Raw genomic sequence first — 20,805 nt, forward strand, 5'->3', positions numbered from 1 at the left:
TCAAAACTGGATTGTTCCAAACGATTTCGATCATTTTCAAAACTGGATTGCGCCAAACGAATTCGTTCATCTCCTTCTACTTCGGTTTTGAGAAATGCCAATAAACTTTTTAACTTTGTGCTGTAAACATTATTTGATGAATCATCTGTAATGGCGCCTGGGTTTCTTAGCCATACCCTAAAAACATCCTCCGGAATGCATGATTCTACAAGTGGAAAAAGCATGGCGGCGTATTTGTCGGAGGTTAAGCCAATTGATTCCAGCGCTCTTAGATATGATTCTAACTTATCATACAAACTACTGGTGTTAATTTTATTTTTGGCTCCTTTTGCATTTTGAACAACCAGTTGAAGAAGTTGTCTCACATAAAATTCAATTAACAACTCATCTCGCCCAAATCGAGATTTTAAACTTTCAATCGCCTTTTTATAATTCTCACTAGTGGGCGGAAAACTATCGATTATTTCTCTAGCTCTTGTTCCTTTGCTGATGCATTGAATTAAGTATTGAAATTTATCCTCATTTTCTAATTCATTATCCTCGTGTATTCTTTTAAACTGGCTCCAAAAGGAAAGCCAATCTTTTAACTCTGAACTAAATTTCACTAATTCTATTTTTGGCAATTTCAATTTCCTTTTCGTTGACAACGAACAACCATCTAAACTTATTCTATCTAAACTTGCGTTTTTCGCCAAAAAAAGCTCGAAATTTACTTTCGCAGAAACCATTTTTTCATTATATTCTTCGATAGCATTATATTCATCATCGTATTTTTGCTGCTCGGAAGTATCTATTAACATGTCGCAGATTTCATTGTCCAATATCGTCAAAGACTGATAAATTCTTTCTAAGTTAGCGTAATTTACTTTAATATTTTCCTCCTTAGGATTTTCTTCCGCCAACAATTTAGTTAATGCATTGTAAGTTTTGGTAAAATTGCCTCTAATTGGCGAGCGTTTCTTAATCAAGAGTTCCATAATTTAAAACTTAATGGCACAATACCTTTTGTAGAATCACGTCCGTCGGTCACCACTAATGTCGGTAGTATCTCCCTGAATATTGTTTCATTCAGTCGTACTCAGCTTATTTATTATCTGACTCCATTTAATTTCTATACTTTACAAGATTACAATAATTCTAGTAGAAAATAACTTGACACGATGCATTAACTTTCACCATTTTCATTTAATCAACATTCGAATACAAACATCGTTGCCATTTTCTCTTTTAACAAATATACAATAATTACAGCTTAAAGAACATATAAAATAACTTTGTGACGTCAGACATATATTTACAAAAACTATCACTCTATTTTCCACACTGTTTACTAATACTCTTGAACATAGTTGAAAAGTGTGATGACGTCCAAATAAAGTGCGGACGCTATCAAACCCAAACCAATACCCATTTTGCCAATGGGTAATATTACAAATCCTCTTTCATCAGCAAAAATAATTAAAATTTTGAAGTTTAGAGAAGAGGCTTCAGAAGAGAGTTCAGATAAGCTTAGAGTTGTGGTGTAACTACCACTACAATTAATAAACATCAATTCACTAGTATAAAAAACACGCTAATTCGATTCATTCTTGTGATACCTTTTGATAAATGAAGATTTACTTTGTCTAGAAATTCTTACCCCTCATTGGTGACCTACAGACGTGATCTGAATTCGCCTATTTTTGACAGTAACTCCCTCTTCGTATTGAACACGCCTACAAACGTTGAATGATCTACATTGTAACAAAGATTTTGACTTAATAATTGGGGCTGCGTCCTTATCCTCCTAACGCTGTTGTAACTCGCTTATTATCACACACAATGGAATCCTGCACACACTCGACTGCTAATACCAACTCAGGAAAGACTATACACACAACCGTGAACTTAATACAGCTCTCACGACAACCTCTCGATACTCGATGAACTTCACACAGCTCTAACCACAAGCGCTCACAATCTGGTGGACTTAATACAGCTCTCTCGGTCTTTCGCAAGTACGGCAACTAGTGGTATCCATTTATCGGAGCCTATCCCTGTTAGAATTCTGGTGAGGAGTATTGTGGCGTAACTACCACTACGAATAATGAACATCTGTTCACTGGTATATGAAACATGCTAATTCGTTTGATATTTGAGGAAACAATTGATCGTGCACCCTCATACGTTGGTGTTAGCATATTGTTTGTACAGCGAGATTAAGTTCATTTTACAAATTTTCATTTATGTTTATATTTCGAGGTTGACATTTAGTGGGACTAGGTAAGAAGTGATTTATAACGATTCCTTTCTACTTTTTTTTTTTTTTTTCAGAGACGATTCTTACGTCTTGAAGTGACAGATCTTCAAATAACGATTCTTATAACGCTCGCGCGATTCTATTTTTAAAACACAAATAATAAATCAAGTAACAAATACACGTATGCAAGAAATACTACGTAAAAGGATCTCAAAGCACAATCATCACGTTGTGAACCATGACCAAATTGCTGTAAAATACACCGGAAATAGTAGCGTACAATCGCATGAAAATGTTTCATTACAGTGAGAATAAAATTAAAGTGAAGCAAATGCGATCGATAGTTTTAGGCAACGGCAACATCGCTTAAATCCAGTTATCGATATTACTTCGTTTCAGGATTGAAGGACATCATCTTAATCGAGATAAAGGTTTTGTTTTTCGGAGTGTCTATTGCACCGATTATCGGCGCAGTAAAATTCATTTTGCTATCTTACCGATCAAATTTTTAACCAATCATAGAGCGTATCTGTCCACGTGNTGACGACATTTCTGCATTATATTTTAATTTCAGAAAATATAGTTTTAATTTTTATTTAGTCAGACGAACGAAATTTATTTTGAAATATGCTTTATTTTCATCTTTTTCCTCTGTTAATTTTTAGTATTTTATGTTTTCACATTGTTTCTTGTGCTGTTTTAGAAAAATTGTTTAATGGAGCATCATCTTGTGAAACTGGCTGCGACACTTTTTTTGACAATTCACCTGTAAGTTATACCAAAAAAAATTAATTTTTTATTACTGAATAAATATTCTAAAAAATACCTTTATAAATTTTTTTACTGAATCTTACATCAAACATGTTTGTGAAAAATATTATGAAATCTAAGACGTTGCTACTGTTTTATTAAGTATTTTTATAATTCAATTATAAACATAGAATTTTATATTTTAATAATGTTTTTTTAATAATTTGATTTGTTCTCTTTATAAATTTTATAGTAATCATACTCATAATTTGATGTAATAACGCACAAGTAATTCATGTGCTTTTAGAAAGTACTTATTATAATATAGATACAGTAGGGAACCGATTATCCGGAACGATCGGGACCATCGCTATTCCGGATAACTGATTTTTCCGGTTTTCTGAATCGCTACCAAAAGCCGTTTTTTTTATTGTTAAACCCAACTAAAAAAAAAATATTAGAAAATAATCTTAAAAAGAAGAAAAAACGATGAAGTAAAACACTAATGATTATTTCCAAAATGATTGTAAGGTAAACATCTTTCAAAAAAGAAGAAAAATCCTAAAATTTTATGAGCGAAAATTATTATTATTTTTTTTTAATTGGCGGGAAAATTTATGGAATTTCGTTCAGGTTTTTTGGTTTTCCGGTTTTCAGAATTCCGGATAACGGGTTCTGTACTGTATATCCTTTCATGTTGTGAAAATAATTCCTGATGAATACAAATATGGAGAGATATTCTTATCGTTGTTTACCCAAAATTAGCACCAATTTTTGCGGCAACCTGTAAGAAATGAAGAAAAAGAAAGGGTTAAACTTGGGAAAGTAAATATCATATACACTGTATATATATGTATTTATATTTATTTCATGCTCGAGATAGATTTCCTTAATGGCATCGTCGCAAATTTTTTTGCCAAAATTTTGCTGATACCCAGAGAAGTACTCGAGAAATTAAAATACCCGTTTTAGAAGGGACCAACTCAATAGGTATAAAATCATCATAGAATGCTTTGTACAATCCTGTTTATTGCTTTTTGCAAAAAAACAAAAAGTAGTGCCAAACAACACAGTTTTACACTACTGTGGAAATCTATTTTCCAAATGCATGGTTATTGTGTCAAAGTTTTTTCATTAAAATAGTTTTCTTTTTCATAGTTAAATAAAAATTAATTTAAGGTTTTATGTTTTTCATAGTTAAAAGAAAGTGAATGAATTTATGAATTAAAAGAAGATTATTTTATGAATTTAAAGTTTTTTATAATGTTCAGTTACTTTTGCAAATAAACAGAATTTTTTTTTAATCTTGCATTTTAGAGCAATAATTTGAAAAAAATTTTCTTCAAAAAATAAATGTGCTTTTTGTATTAATACCCATTGCATTTCAATCAAAATACAATCCCAACCACGTTGGCAGATGCAAATGCTTTTGTAAAGTCAAAACTATTCACCCCTTTAAAAATCAAAGCCCACAATCAAATAACTAATCTTGACATCGATAGGAAGACAGCCACTACTCTCATCAGACTNAGCTAACAGAGAAGATGCAAATGCTTTTGCAAAGTCAAGACTATTCACCCTTTTAAAAATCAAAGCCCACGATCAAATAACTAATCTTGACATCAATAGGAAGACAGCCACTACTCTCATCAGACTAAGAACAAAACATCATAAAAACATGAAAATTTCTACAGATAGGACTAGAAAATATCAAAACTGTGGCAACTGTCTTAATGTGGAACTGACACTATATCACGTTTTTAACTGCCCTGCAGTCGCTGCAGGCCTTCCACCTCTTAAACTACCCCACAGAAGAGGATTTGTATTCATTTAATGCCATAGAAATAATAAAAACTATTCAAGCACACCATGAAATAATGATTCTATAGAGGATACGACACCAACCAACCCATTGCATTGCTTACAATTTGGTGGAATTTCAGCAACTTTTCTGGTCGACGAGATTTTATACACGTACCACTCATACAAACTCTCCGGCTGTCCGCTTCATTTATATTATAAATTTACAAGTGAGTTGGCATACAGTTATGGTATTATCCCCTCGTATAATATAGCTGAGGATTTAGTTTATAATAAATTATTCTAATTTTTTGATTAAATAATTGAATTTTTTTTTTTTACATTTCTGATAATGCACTTTTCATACGTAATCAATATTTTCTGTTGCCAAAAAAAAAGTAATTAAAAAGTAATAAACCACATAGAGCTATCAGAATACCTAATCAGAAATGCACTGGAACTAGTTTATGAACAGTTTTAGTTATTTATAAAAATTTTAAGAATTTTTTTAATAAGTAACTATAAAAATAAGTAACTTTTTTTGGTGTTAGAAAAAAAATGCAGCTGTATTAGAAAGTTTTTTTTATTATTATTTTACCAATCTTCCTACTCTTTTATTTAGTTATTGTTTTTGGGCAATTTTCAAGCTTTGTTTATGGCCATTAGTTCAGTATTTGCAGTTGAGTGTAATCTCTTATGCATTTTTTTATTGCGATTTTTCTCGTATATGCATGTTACTTTTAATTAGGATCTAAATACACCCTTTATTTTTACAATTACAGTTTTTCCCCACATGTGTTAGTCCCCAACATGACATTTTTTTGGATTTTATGTCCCCCTATTGTGAAAGAGTTTCGCATTCTTGATCTAAATTATATTTTCATGTTTGATAAAAGGAGGTATTTCTAATGTCAGAAACAGGTCTTTCTAGATTTGTATTGATAATTAATGTTGTAGTTTGTATTGATGATTAATATTGTAAGATTTGTATTAGTATTTGTAAGATTTTGTATTGTAATAATGTTTGTTTTATTTCCTAGGGCTTACAGAAGTCTTGTGCTGAAGGCTGCCGTCTTTATACTGTAATCGGTCTTGCGAAAGATATACAGGATGTTAATAAAACAACAATATTGTGTATTGCAGGTAAATATTTTTTGTTTATTCTGCATAAGCATTTAAATTATTCAGTAAAACTATCTGATGTTCATATTGTAGTTTAAATGAAATCAAAATATCAAGTCAACTCCTGATTATGTGCAAAGTGGTTGAAAAACTTCACCTGTATATGTTTTATAAAATTAAAATGTCTATTTATTTGTAAAGTGTTTTATTAAGTAGTCAAGAATTTTTCATCACTAAAAATATTAAGGATAATGATGGGAATCACTGCTAGAAATGAAATCATGGACAAAGTTCTGTGTTGGACTAACAAACGAATAAAATGTTTTTGGTGTAGGCTTTTATGGAAATAAAGCATTGTGTTAAGAAATAACGCCTTGACAATGTATTCTGAGACAGCATCCAAATAGAGTATAGAATGGAGAGACAATGTTTCTTGGAAGGCAATCGTGACAAAATATCGGCAAAACATCATGACTCGCATTGACAAAAAAACATGTAATAAATCTCACCCGAAGTATTATGTAACAAAATATTATGAGACACTATCTCATGCAAACAAAGTATCACAAGGCAAAATACTTATGGTGCATAATAAAAATTTTTATTTATAGCAACATTTTATGTTCAAGACAGCCAAGGGCGGGCCTTGGACTTCTTCAGAATTGGATACCAGGTGGCTTTATCTTTAGCTTTGTCTTTTTATCCTGTAATTTTCATTGTTTTTAGATTACTATTTTGACAGTCTATGCACCTAATTAATAACAGCCTTTCTTTCTAATGCATGCTAGTAGGTTTGGCTATGAATACTTTTTTGGTTGTCCTAGTTCTAATTGGATGTCCAGTTCAAGATTTGGATGTTAATAAAATTATGTCTGGATTTTTGTAAATACTGTTTAATTCATGGTTCATAGCATTTTTTAAAGGTGCTTATTTTCTTTTTTTAAAAGCCCTTAAAGGTGCTTTTTTTATTAGGTGTTTTAAAAGTGCTTATTTTTCCCTTTTCTAAAATGAGATTTTTTTTCCTTTACCATGTCTATTTTCGCCACTTGTTAAACAAATGCATGCATTTGACATTGTTCTATTCAATGTTATTCACAATCTATTTCGGCGTGTCGTTGGTCCATAGTGTATAAAAACGCCTATCATTTTACATGTTTGATGAAATTCTTGCGAGTCTGAATCTGCGTCTACTGAGCTGGGTTTGGTGAGATTCTAGTACTCTCATGTTGTGCAACTCTGCTGTATTTTGCCAGATATTCTCAATTTCAGGCTTCATTTCCCACCCTCTGATGTTGAACCAAAAAATCTCTTGATCATTTTATAATATAATCATCAAAAGAGTACTTTGTTAGAATCTAGTTATTTTATCATGATCAAGTCTTTGAAAATTATTTTGTTAATGTATATAGTACTTGAAAATATTTTTTGAGTGCTTAAAAAGTACTTAAAAGGTTCTTATTTTTTGATGAAAGATTTGGCTACACACCCTGTTAATTCTATATTATACAGTATTTGAACTACTTCATGGATAAAACGTTGAGCGGATAGTCAGGAGTTTACTGCAATATCTACTAATAAATGATTAAAATATTATTGTTTGAATGAAGTTATTAATTAATCATGTTTTTTATTTAGCTTGTTCAGAAGCATTTGTGAATGAATCTGCAAATAATGCTTGTAATTATGGATGTTGTGCTTATCCACCTCCAGTTGAAACCGTAATTATATTTTCTTCCATTTTTATCTAATGAATTTTTGATGCTAAGCTTGTATGCTGAACAATGTATTGCTTTTGTAAATATTATTGTATGCAAAATAGTTTTTTTTTTTTTTTTAATTAGTTTCAGGGTTTACAGTCATTCTTAAATTCCTTAATTTTCTTTTTTTTAAAAAATGTCCTTAATTATTAAAAATTTTATTAAATGTCCTAAAATGTTCGTATTTTCCAAAATTTTGTTGTTAGTATTCCAAGCTAACAGCAAGAATAAATATTATTTAACTAAAAAAGAGTTTAAGAAATTTCAAATTCAGAAATTTTGTTATATGCATACCTGCCAACTTTTAATCCTTCCGAGGTTGATTTTCCCCAGTGGTAGTAAATTCGAATTTAAATTACAATTTTAGACAGAAACATACACTGTATTTTGGAAAGGCTTATGCAAACTACCTCAACAGTATTACTTATTAATATATATGCTTAATTATTATAAAAATAGTGGTGGTCAAAAAGATTATAAATTAAGTTTATAAATGCAAGGAATATATAAAAAACATACATTTTACTACCACTTTAAAGATAGAAATAAAATTTTCCGCCAAATGCGTAAAAGTTGGCAGGTATGTATATGCCATGAAACAAGCATATAGCAAAATAAACACCTAAGTTTTCATAGTGTGTCTAGTAGTCTACTTCCATTGTTAGAGAAAATTGCCCTTGACTTGATGGTATAGAACGTTCCATGTGGGAGAAATAAATAAAAAGCTCTTATCTCCCTCCATCACTATATCATGGTTGATTTTCACTAGAGAATCATCATATTTTGCTACTATTTAACGATTTTCCGTATTTGTGTTATTTTTTCCACTTTTTTTATGTAAATACAGTCAGATCTCGATTTAACGAATTCATAGGGACTAAAAACATTATTTGCTAAATCGAGGATAATTCGTAATATCGGGGTCAAAATTTAAAAAAATTGACTTACCTTATGGAAAATTTGAACATATCTAATAAGCAAATACACAAAATAAATAGAAATTTTACACTTTATATTCAGAAACTTAAAATACAGCGAATGATTACACGCTGATTAATTTGAAATTTTAAAGTATTTCGTGAGTAAGGTTTGCTTATTTCCTTGATTTCTTACTTTAAAGAGTTCTTTTTTGACGTCGTGAAGAGAAGAAAGTGATCCTTCATTTACATCTTGCTGCATTATGTAAGTTTTCACTGTTTCCAAACTGTGCAAAGCATCAGAAAAAGTAACAGTTTTTACTGGAGATTGATTACTATCATCGACTTTTGTGTCAGAGTCACTATTCGTTGATTCCTATAAATCTACTTTATTAAATCCCGAAATTCAGTAAATAGGGGCTCGTTAAACCGGGGGTTCGACTGTATGTTAAAAAAAAAACAAGAAATTTTTGTGTAACTTTATTTTTAAAAAAATCTGAGTTTTCTTAAAAACGTTTCTTTTTTTTACTTAATTGCTGGAATTACTGAACTATTACCAATTGTATACCTGCGAATCCATGTTGGTGTCCTAGAAACTGCTCTCATTAGAGAATCAGCATTCTTAAATTGGCTGACAATTTATTCCTTTTCTTATATTCTGGCCCTGTAATTTGGAAAATCCTTTATTCTTTTAATTTCACATATTTTCTTAAAGAATCAGCGTCCTTAAATTTGTAGACAATTTAGTCCTTAATTCTTATATTGGAAAATCCTTCATTCTTTTAATTTCACATATTTACTTAAAGAATCAGCGTCCTTAAATTTGTAGACAATTTAGTCCTTAATTCTTATATTGGAAAATCCTTCATTNATTCCCGTACCCCTGGGGGTACGCGTACCACACTTTGGGAAACACTGACTTAGATAATCAGCATCCTTAAATTTGCAGACAATTTAGTCCTTAATTCTTATATTGGAAAATCATTTATTCTTTTAATTTCACACATCTAGGAAGAGGTCCAAACTCTCCACCTTCTCACACCTTTGATGTATGTTAAAAGTGCATACAATTCTATGACACGTCACGTTAAGCAGTTTATATCCACCAGTTGGACAGTGTACGTTCAAGAAGACTCTGGAAAAATGATTGTTTTGCAGACCAGTCCAAAAGTTGTCGAAAGTTTGGAATATTGTAAGTCAACTTTTTCAATTCTGTTATTACTGTTTAAAATGAGAAATTAAAAAATTTTAAGTATATGAATTAATTTTGTTTTGTTGAATTGTTGCTATCCTCTAAATTAAGGTGTAACTTTATCAGGATTTCCAGTACTTTGGGATTATACCGTCTGCCATTTTCGCCAAACCGGATATTATCGCCAAAAGGTAGCTTCTGTGCCAATAACCGCAAATTTTATCAGATTTACCGTGTAATCCTTGACAACGCGAATTAGTGTTCTTTAGTGTATTTAAACAAATCTATGTGGCAGCAACTGTACAAGGATAAGGACTTGTTTGTTCACGCTTTAAAAGCTATCAAGGATTTTTGACTGCCAAAATGATTTGTAATAATATATACGGTTAGATTCTAGGATAATTTAGTGTGTAATTATACAAAAAATAGAGGTTTTTACTTAGTTTTGATTCTTTTTATTGCATATTTTTACACTAACATTTTTTGTTGTTATTATTTGATAAATTTAATGTGTTTCGAATGTTTCTTTTGGAAATTGTCTTTTCATTATGATGCCACCAAACGATTTGCGCATTTTCACGAGCGTTGGCAGGTCTAACCCAGAGTACCAATTTTGCTTGTGTATATTCCTAATTTCAGCCTTTCATCCCTTCAGTGGGTCAATAAATGAGTACCAAGCATGCTTGGGAACTAAACACTGGGGGTTCCGCGTTCGTCTGACTACCTGACCGGAACATCTGCTCTATGGGCTGTTGCGCCACTGAGTTTAGTTTAGTTTATATTCTTAATTGCAAAAATCTATTATACTCCTAAAATTTCCCCTGACTTTGAAATATTTTGACTTTTTGTAGAACCCTTTATATGAAATGTGTATTACTTAAATTATAATTGTATGCACATCAGTTTTAAATTGCACATATATTTTTTTGCAGCTGTATCCAATGATGAAGACAGTAATTCCAAAGACTATCAATCAAACTGGCAAGAAGCAAAAGTTGATTGGATGGATTGCATTTCCCACCAATCGGGCATTCCTCGATGGATTTTGGTTGTGATTCTCTTTGGATTTGTTTTCGCTTTATTGTGGCTGTGCTGTGCAACTGCCGTTACTGCACCCCATCATCGTATATCTTCTAAAGTAAGATTTTATTCAAATGATCAAATTTTTATTACTCACTCATCTGTTGATCAAGATTGTTGATCAAAATTTTCCTCACTTTTTCTACTGTCGTGCCATTCTTTTTAGGAAAAACCTTCTATAACCTTCTAAGGTTTTTAAATGAGAGAAAAATCGTCTAAACTGACCCAGTTGGACACAGTATCACCGAGACCCTGAATTTTATTTGGGTGGTCAACTAAACAATTGGGATTTGTATGCAACACGTTAAATCTGTTATAACTAAAAGTTTTCTTGTTGGCATGTTGTGAAATGGCAAAATTAGTGGTCGTCACTGGGGCTCTAAATACAACTGTTTGTAATTTAAAAATTGACTGCCATTTGCCACCAAAATCCTATTTCTTTCATCAAAAATGCATGTTTTAATAAATACGTAATTATTATGAATATTTTATAGTATTCTGAATATTTTATTTCATGCTTGTTTTTTAAAAAATTTTCTTCATTTTAAAAATAAACCTTACAATTGCAATGTTTACCATATTTTGAGAAATGCTTAGAAAGTGTGGCTTTAACATTATTAATGTCATCTATTTTTTTTTTTCCTGTTGTAAGCTATTTGCAATTTTTTAAAAAGTGGCCACTGATAAAAATGTCGCAATTGACCAGTTAAACAATGTTAAAATTTCTATTTTATTGCAAAATCTTTTTAAAAAGTGTGGAATTTTAAAAATATTTGATGGGGTGTAGACTATTTTTTTGGGAGGGGGGGGACTCTGCGGGTGAGAATGCAAAATGGGATCCATATGATGACACTGCCATGGGTGCAAGTCTTCCGTCCCCAGGACGGATTTCCGTCTTTCGAAAATGTCCGCGGACGGAAACAAGACTGACTCGAAGACGGAAATTGGATTTTTTCTTCTTCTGTCCATAAAAATATTTTTAGGTCTACGTTATTGGTCTATTTTCTTATGTCCTGTTGTTATTTTATCAAAAGACAGATGAATAAATATTTTTTGTACAGTATTTAATCTTAATGTATTATGGTAAAGCTTTCTTAGATAGTTTGCATATGTCGAGGGGGTATTGTGTATGTTAGGTATTTCAGTCAAAAAGTTTTCAGTCTTGGCCTTTTTTCCAACTTGCACCCATGGACACTGCTAGCGTTATAGAATCCGACACAGATGATGTTATGGAATTTTTAAATGTGCAACTTTGTGGTATGCTTTAGAGTTTTAATTGTGTTAGATTTTGAAATACTCTCATCTTTACTTTTCTTAATTAAATTTTTTTTTCTGAACATAATTTAAAATATTGTTTCTAAAAAAATCTTTTATATGTAAAAAAATACAAAATTAATTGTATATAACATATTCAAGGGTGATTGTGAACCAAACTCGAAATTCTTGAAAATTTCTTGAGTAAAATCATTAATGACGAATTTCAAAAAGTGAATGTCTTTATAAATTTAAATTATTGATTTTCCATAACATGAAATTTTAAATAAATTATATGCAGCATAATTTAAATGAAAAATTATGTATAAGTTTACTTTTATGTCTAATCACATTTATTATTCTACCAGAAAAAAAATATTCGCAAATGAAATAGATGCCATGTATAAATTCTAGTTCTAATATTTTTGAATAAATTATACAAGAATTTATATACATAAATATGATCCATGATTTCTTGAAACTTCTTTGCCTTGGATTTCCAAAAACTTCCAGAGTGCTGAAAATTCAGATTTTTTTTGGAGCACAATCATCTCTGCATATTAAAAGTTGCTTATGTAAGGGGTAAATTGATACAAAGTTAATCGTTCATAAATGCATTGATATTTCACGAACTGCAAATGTCCAACTTTACTACCTGTGTCTAATTCAACTCCTGATTTTCATTAAATTTTAGGGGTTTTAAAATAGACTTATATATTGGAATATACATGAATTATTCACTTTACCATTAGTTAAATGTTCAATAACTTAATGTCTCGGCTTCCTACGTTTGTTATAGTTGTAGTTTACACAAAAAAAAAAAGAATTTTTTTTTAATGTATGTATTTTTGTTTCTAGAAGAAGGAACTTGGATTTCTTATTGTGTGTGAAACCAGCAAAGAGCTGAAGGCACCTTTGATACCTCTCAATGAAACTGATGAGGAAGCACCCCCACTACCACCCAAAGTTTCACTTATTTAAATGATTTAATCTAAATGTTTTGTTTCTCATATACTCTTGTATAAAGTATTGAATCTAATTAACCCTTATTAGATCATGCTCTTGGGCTTTCAATGTTGAGTTTTATCGATGTAGGGAATGGAAAAAAAATTATTGATTTTTAATTACTCATTTTGTGATATATAATATATTTTGGATTACTCCCCCTTCTCCCCTATCCTTTCACTAGTCAAATCTATGTAGCCCGTGATTCATGAATACCAAATGTGATTTTTGAATAAATGTTTCAAATTTTACTATTTATCACTTAAATATCATGCATTTATATTTTCTTTTTTGCATTTCAAACAAATTTGGTGTAATTTTATGCCACTTGATGATATATGAATAAATAAACCTTCATATAAGTTTATCTAAGACTTTTTGTTCAAGGTCCTGTCCTTGTTCTTTATTTCCTGTCATTAATAAAATTTGGTTTACAGGTGTGTATTTATCAAATTTAAGCTCTGCAAACTTCCAGACTAAGTTATTACAAATTACATGTGCAAACTGTGATGCCAAAAAGAAGCTGGCATATTTTTTTACAAAGATTTTGACCTAAAATATGTGCAGGTATCTGCGCACCTGGAAAGTCATGGATTTCAGTATGGAACAAACTTTAAAACTATTTCTTCGCGTGTCTTTGAACAGATAATATAAAATATCTTAATTGCGTGTTTTCTATAAATTGTTGCAGAAAATATCATTTATATAGGTTCAGTATTAGTAGCTTTATTACGGTTTTTGATTTGGTGTTCTTGTCCAGTTAGTGAGCACATCACAAAATTACGATAAAGTAAAACCTAGTTGAATGCAATTTTCGACAATAATTATTAGAAAACACGGAATTAAGATATTTTGGATTTAATAAAAATACCTGTTCAAAGCCACACAAAGAATCAGTTCATAATAACAAAGCACCCCTAGCGGCGTATGAGGACACATCTGGCCATTGGTTGCTGTACAATTATTAATCCTCATTGTGTGATCTATCCCAACATTTATGGGACACCCTGTATTTGGGAAATCCACTGGATTTTTCTCTTCATGTTGGCATCTTTGCTTACAGTGATAAAAGTTAATTTAGCAACAATGTCATATAGTTTGTCTAATGTAAGAACTCCCCTAGCTATTCGTCTGGTCCGGTGACTATAACTATTTCAAGTAGAGGTCACTGTTTAAGACAGGTTTTGGCTCTGGTCGGCGAGAGAAAGGGAATCTTTCTTCGGTCTGTTGTGTTAACCCTAGTGTGAAGAGAAGCTACCCTCCCTGAAATGCGCTATTCTTGTTTCCATAGCAGCAGATAGCCTCAGACTTTGTGGCTGGAGGAGTTCTTACCGTAGACAAACTATAGTTTGGCAAGCATCAGGATTATGATAGAGACTACAAAACACATAAAAAGTCTATGAATAAATGCATGGAGTTCGTAAGAGTTTTATTCTGATAAGCTACACTTGAAATATAGTTGATACATGCAACTATAACATAAAAACAAAGGAACCCAATATCTCTTTTGGTTCTATAGTGCTCCTGCTATACAAACAAAGAATAAAACAGACGTGCAAGTCTTTTAACGAAGCTTATATTCTACAAATATTTGCATGCCTTAATCAATTATACAACTCTAGATTTGATTCTTAATAAATTGACCCTTTATGTTCAATATTGGAACGTTTTTTGTTGTTGCATTAAATGATCAAATAAATATCCTATCAAGACATAAAGGGTTAAAGTGAACAAAATATAGCTCTTTTTAATACGATATATTTACAGTAGAAGAAAGAGAAAAACCAACAAGCAATAGTTTATGTACACAGTGTTGAGTAGTTTACACACAATTGTAATAATTATTAATTTTACCAATATATTTACAAATAAAACCAAACTTTAATTGACAATTTCATTAAAAAATTGTTTGATTTGTCACCGTCATACTTAATCGGTTAGAATTGTGTGATTTTGAAATAATTGAAAGACAAATATCTTGCTCTGTTTGTTTACAAATGCATACCTTTGAAAGCATTGACCGGATAAAGCAGGTTTCCTGATTAAATTACAATATATAATCAAATTTAAATTAACATTGTTTCCTAAAAAGCAAATTTTTTTTTTATTGTAACTATTTGTTAAAGAAATAAAATTGTTTTAATGGAGGTTCAAATTCAACCTTAATTAGACTCAGTGATCTCTGATTAAGTTTTTAAATCAGGATTTTTTTTACCCTGTGAAGTTTTTGCATGTTGAAATACAACTTTTGTACACATTAAACCAGCAATTCCCAAATTGTATTCCGAGGTACCTTCCAAGACTGTTTTTAAACAGTTTTTTTTAACCTTTTTATATCCCATTAATAATCCATTATTCCAATCGCCTGTACAAAATTATTAAAAATAAAATGCCAGTGAGAGGTGGAAAATTTAAAAAAATATATTACACGCATTAATAAAAATTGTAATTGTATTTCACACTGGACTTTTCAAATTAAAATAAAGTTACTAAATGCGTTGAAGAAATATGTTTCAATATTTATAGCAGTTCTTTTTATTTTTTCATTTTATTGCAATACAAAAACAAATTTTTAGCTAGACAATGCAGCTCCAAGACTAAAAACTCGACTGTCGAAAATAAAACCTAAATTTAAGATTATTAATGATAAAACGAAAAAAATTTCATTCCTTTTTTTTTCAATTGTTAATACGTTCTAGATTGTCTTTTACTTTATTTCTAAAGTTGGAGTTCCGTCGGAAGAAAATTGATTATTATTATAATTGATTATTATATAATTGATTATGTACCAGGTGGATCCTATTGCTAAGTAATCATCATATAAGTACTATAATTTTTTAAAAAAAAAATTGTGAAAGCTTAAAAATGCTTATACCCTGTAACGAATGTTTTTTCTTTTTTAAGTTTTCTCATTTGAATCTTTTTAATAAAAAATTAAGTTTTCTAGAAAAGAAAACATTTAATGTAGTTTAAATAGTAATATTTACAATAAAATATTTTAATTTTAGAAGAGATGGGAACATTTATAGAAGTTCAAGGAAGATGGTGAAGCTGGATATTGCTTTTCAACAATCATTACAAAAAAATTACCTAAAGATTTCTATTATTTAATTACTAAAACTACTGTAGTAGATTGTAAAGCCCACTAATTCAATTTATCATATATTAGTTTAAAAGTTTAGTCTACTTGGACGAAGTTATGGTACATTCAGCATGAATTACCAAAAGGACGTGGTATATTTTCAAAGATATTTTTGGTGAACAGTAGGGTATATATTTCTAAAACTAAGCATAGTCGATTTATTTTTATTACAATTTTTTCAAGTTTAAATACAAACCGGTACAAAAATCACTTTTTATGGGGGAACTTATTAATGTGACATATAAATATTTTTTATGCATAGAAATAAAAAGGGGTTACTTCTGATAAAATCCACTTTTCTTTTTTAAAAGTAAAAGATTCATTAAAAATGTTTGTATATAATTTCAACATGTCTTAAAATTAACAAACTGCTAAACATTTCTTGATCTAGTTGAGCAAATATTTCGTTTATAAAAACATATGTACAATATTAATCAACTCTTTGAATCACAATGCACAAATATTTGTTACAAATTTAAACGGATTTTTGAGATGAATTTTTTTTTTCTCATAGAAAAGGGCAAATTTTATCAATTTTATGTTAGTTTAAACTAAACCAAATTAATCTCGTAATAATTTTTTAATTACAATCCACAATTAAAAAACTAACAAAAGTTTAATTAGATATCAAGTTTAAATTTTTTCTGATTAAAAAAAAAGCCAAATTTTAACATTTTTTAAAATTTTAAACTAGGATTTAGTATAGGATTCCATTATAAAGTCTTTTACAAAAAAAATCGCTATTTTTTTAAACACTTTATTTTTAAATTTAAAGCAATAAAATATATAAAAACAGTTTTTTCTTTTTGGTTGAACCAAAACACTTATTTCTGTAATAAGTACAAAAAGCAACTGTTTTTTACGATTACATTCAATTGTTTAACCTGAATTAACTATTAAACTAAGTAGCAAAAAGTTAAATGAAACTATTTAAAAAAATATACCTTATGGCACTCTAAGAAAAAGAAATAGTTTTTGAGCATTAGTAAGAAACATTAAAGGTACTTACATTGCATGCATATGTAGTACAAAACATTATTTTCATTAAAATAAAGCAGCGAGGTGTCTAAAAAAGATCACATGTAAAAATTACCACATGTAGTAAAGTCAAAATTACTGTAAGAAGAATATAGATTCAGTATTAATAACAACTGATTCTTTTACAATTTAAGCAATTATTAGAAAATGAAATAAAGTGTAATGTGATGCTCATATACATATCTAACTACAATTCTACAATAGCAAATCATATAGATAGAATAAAAATAGCTGCGAATGATGCAAATTTTTAATTGTGTTAATATTTGCAAATGCTTCTAAACCAATAGTAATTTCACTAGAAATGCTAATAAAGGGCAAATTTGGTGACAAAATTCTACTAGAATATTTAAATGATTAAGTTTAATTAATATAGCTGGCAAACAATCGATTAAAGATTGCATTTTAATTATTAATTGTGCGGAAAAAAATTACCAAAAAACAATCTTTTTGGTCTAAACCAGGGACAGGCAACTTTTTCTATAATATGTGCCATTATTTTTCTAACTAATTTAAATGCGCCATATAACTTGAGCATTAAATGTAGTTTTCATAAAAATTAGCAAATTCTATTTACACAGAGAGATGTAATTTACATAAAAATCGGTTAATCGGAATTGGTTAATTTTTATGTAAACTACATCGTCAGGCAGTGTCTTCAGATTCCGTAAAATTACTGCTTAAACGATGAAGAAATTAAGTTATTAAAAAAATTAGAGGAACCGTCTGGAGTTTGCATTACCTCTGGTGTAAAAATAATTATCTAGACAAATTTTGTCTAGTTAAATGAAAAAAATAATGCCAACTATACTTAATTGAGTCGTTAATTGATTGAACTATTTAAAACAGTTTTTCAATAAGATTATTCTTATTTATGATTAAATATTAGGTGAATTCCATGACTAGGAATTTTTGGAGCGCGTTTCATAAGTTTCGAGTTCCATGACTAGAAATGTTCTTTCGCTACCGTTTGCAAACAAGTAAAAGTTTAATCTTTAAGAGAAAAGAGGAGATATTCCATCTTTCTTGTTAATTAACTAACGATTTTATGTAGGATTACAATGTTTTCTTTAAATGTTTGTACAAAATATTTTCAAATGCTCTACTGACTGTATTTTTTAATTACAACTTTTTTATTCAACTAAAAATTTATATGGAATATAATTTAGAAATAGGGAATCTGATTGGTGCATTTTAAGAACAGTCAAACTAGATCCAGTAAGAATGTTCTATAATTTTCTAAAAATCATTAACTGAATTTTATTAATCTTTAAAATTGTAACTTTTTCTGTTGCAATTTGTTTTTCTGACAGAATTATTCTGAATCTTGATAAAAAGAAACATTATAAAATAGAGATTAATAAAGTCACATGAAAATTATGAACGTGATTGTTCGAAAAATGTCAAACGATTGTTAAAAAGTTGAAGGAATTAGCAGCTCGCTACAAAAACTTCATGTCACGAAATTTCATCGATTGTAGGTAGCATCAAAGATAAACACCAACATGAGTACAAACAAAAAATAAATAACGAAAAAAAAAGTTTTTTAAATATCACAATTATATAAGAGAATAAAAGAAGATTCACAAGGTAATTTCACAATAAAAGCAGGACGACCTCAGTTTAGGAAAGTCTAGCACGCATTTAAATTCTTTGAAATTGTGTTGTTCTTGCCAACAATTTTATGCAATCAGAGCACTTTCGTCACTTGGCAGGTGATTGTGTCTGTACAAGCAGAAGTGTTGAATCATGAAAATGACGTCGAATGTACAAGATGCAACACCCAATCCGAATTTCGTGAAGTTGCCAACAAAAGAATACCAGTCCTCTGAAAAATAAAAATTTAAAATTTTACTTTATACGTCACTTAGAAACAATATAATATCAGGTGTTAGGAGGTAAAGTTTGTAAAAAATTAGAAATCAAATGAAATATAACAAATTTTCATGGAAAAAAAAGTATTTATAACAAGTTTTCTGTAATCATTGCCTTAATATTTTTTGAATCAAAATAAAAAAAAATTAAGCATACGCATTGGGGTCGCAAACTAGGAAAGCGTAGAAAACAGAGATGCCAACTTGCTCCGGACAGCAAATAAATATTTAAAAGTGGTAGTTTATCAATTGTGATTCTTAGTTTTATAAATTCAATTTAGTAGATTTTTATCCACCACTATTTCTAAATAATTCGCAGGCTTATATAATTCACCACTTTATAGTAGTTATGTCATGCTATACCTTTTAAAAAGCAAGCAAAAATAGCAAAATATTTGCAAGATTTAGTCTGTAGTTAATTACCGTTCATTTATAATTATTTTGGCGTGCCCGGAGCAGTTGGCATCTCTGAAAAAAGCAAAACACTAACAAATCACTTTGTTATGACTATTGTATTTCAAAAGAAGTAACTACTGAATAATTATTGCTTTTAATACTAAAAAAAACGAATTTTCTTCTTCCATAGGAAAACCATATAAAATAAGAAAACTAAGTGAATAACTTATAAGAATNAAAAAATTATTTATAACAAGTTTTCTGTAATCAGTGCCTTAATATTTTTTGAATCAAAATAAAAAAAATTAAGCATACACATTGGGGTCGCAAACTAGGAAAGCGTAGAAAACAGAGATGCCAACTTGCTCCGAACAGCAAATAAATATTTAAAAGTGGTAGCTTATCAATTGTGATTCTTGGTTTAAAAAATTCAATTTGGTAGATTTTTATCCCCCACTATTTCTAAATAATTCGCAGGCTTATATAATTCACCACTTTATAGTAGTTATGTCGTGCTATACCTTTTAAAAAGCAAGCAAAATATTTGCAAGATTTAGTCTGTAGTTAATTACCGTTCATTTATAATTATTTTGGCGTGCCCGGAGCAGTTGGCATCTCTGAAAAAAGCAAAACACTAACAAATCACTTTGTTATGACTATTGTATTTCAAAAGAAGTAACTACTGAATAATTATTGCTTTTAATACTAAAAAAAACGAATTTTCTTCTTCCATAGGAAAACCATATAAAATAAGAAAACTAAGTGAATAACTTTTAAGAATAACGTAGGTGTAAAAAAAATTGTGTTTGGAATTTAAGATTGAAAAGGAGCATTTTGTGATTCACATAGAAACATTTCCAGGTATGTCCATTTTTTAAAACGCACATTTTCAGCGTAAAAAGTAAATCCAAAACAAATCACAGATGATATCGCCATTTTTATTGTAACCTAGTTTTCTATTTATTTCTGCCATTTGCTTTTATTCTGAAGTACCTATAGAAAATATTACTAAAAGACCAATTCTGTTGCTTCTAGAACGTTAAACAAAAAAACAATTCAAGGTCTTTTGTATATCTAAAGTAGAAGCAAAACAATCATCACTTTTATGAAATAGTTGGTTTCTTCAAGGAATAAAAGTTTTAATACACTGATTTAAATCATGATAATAGAAATTAGCAATAAAAATATAGTTTCAAACAATTGTAAAATTTATTACCACAGAGATGATGAGGAAATGTT

The 20,805-nt window shown here is 29.6% G+C and overlaps 3 protein-coding genes across 4 annotated transcripts in view; 1 reads left to right on the forward strand and 2 right to left on the reverse strand.

Moving 5' to 3' along the window:
• LOC139426572 (uncharacterized) overlaps window positions 1-977 on the reverse strand; it is a 4,306-nt gene extending 3,329 nt beyond the window's left edge. The window contains exon 1 of the mRNA XM_071185866.1: window positions 23-977. Coding sequence (XP_071041967.1) covers window positions 23-977 — 955 coding nt within the window. The remainder of the gene's footprint in view (window positions 1-22) is intronic.
• Window positions 978-2,647: 1,670 nt separating this feature from the next.
• On the forward strand, window positions 2,648-13,483 carry LOC107446411 (transmembrane protein 59). Its single transcript, XM_043053286.2, has 7 exons — window positions 2,648-2,685; window positions 2,762-3,007; window positions 5,830-5,932; window positions 7,547-7,629; window positions 9,597-9,777; window positions 10,710-10,915; window positions 12,970-13,483. Exons 2-7 carry the CDS (start codon window positions 2,867-2,869, stop codon window positions 13,090-13,092), a joined length of 837 nt encoding a protein of 278 aa, XP_042909220.1. The 5' UTR covers window positions 2,648-2,685; window positions 2,762-2,866; the 3' UTR covers window positions 13,093-13,483.
• Window positions 13,484-14,528: 1,045 nt separating this feature from the next.
• The window catches only part of LOC107446409 (lysosomal cystine transporter cystinosin), a 39,102-nt gene continuing 32,825 nt past the window's right edge, over window positions 14,529-20,805 (reverse strand). For both annotated transcript variants that reach the window (XM_016061042.3, XM_016061041.3), the window contains exon 10: window positions 14,529-19,124. In XM_016061042.3, the coding sequence (XP_015916528.1) occupies window positions 18,979-19,124 (146 nt within the window). In that variant the 3' untranslated portion in view covers window positions 14,529-18,978. The remainder of the gene's footprint in view (window positions 19,125-20,805) is intronic.

Source organism: Parasteatoda tepidariorum, chromosome 9, assembly GCF_043381705.1.
Source record: "Parasteatoda tepidariorum isolate YZ-2023 chromosome 9, CAS_Ptep_4.0, whole genome shotgun sequence".
Lineage (NCBI taxonomy): Eukaryota > Metazoa > Arthropoda > Arachnida > Araneae > Theridiidae > Parasteatoda > Parasteatoda tepidariorum.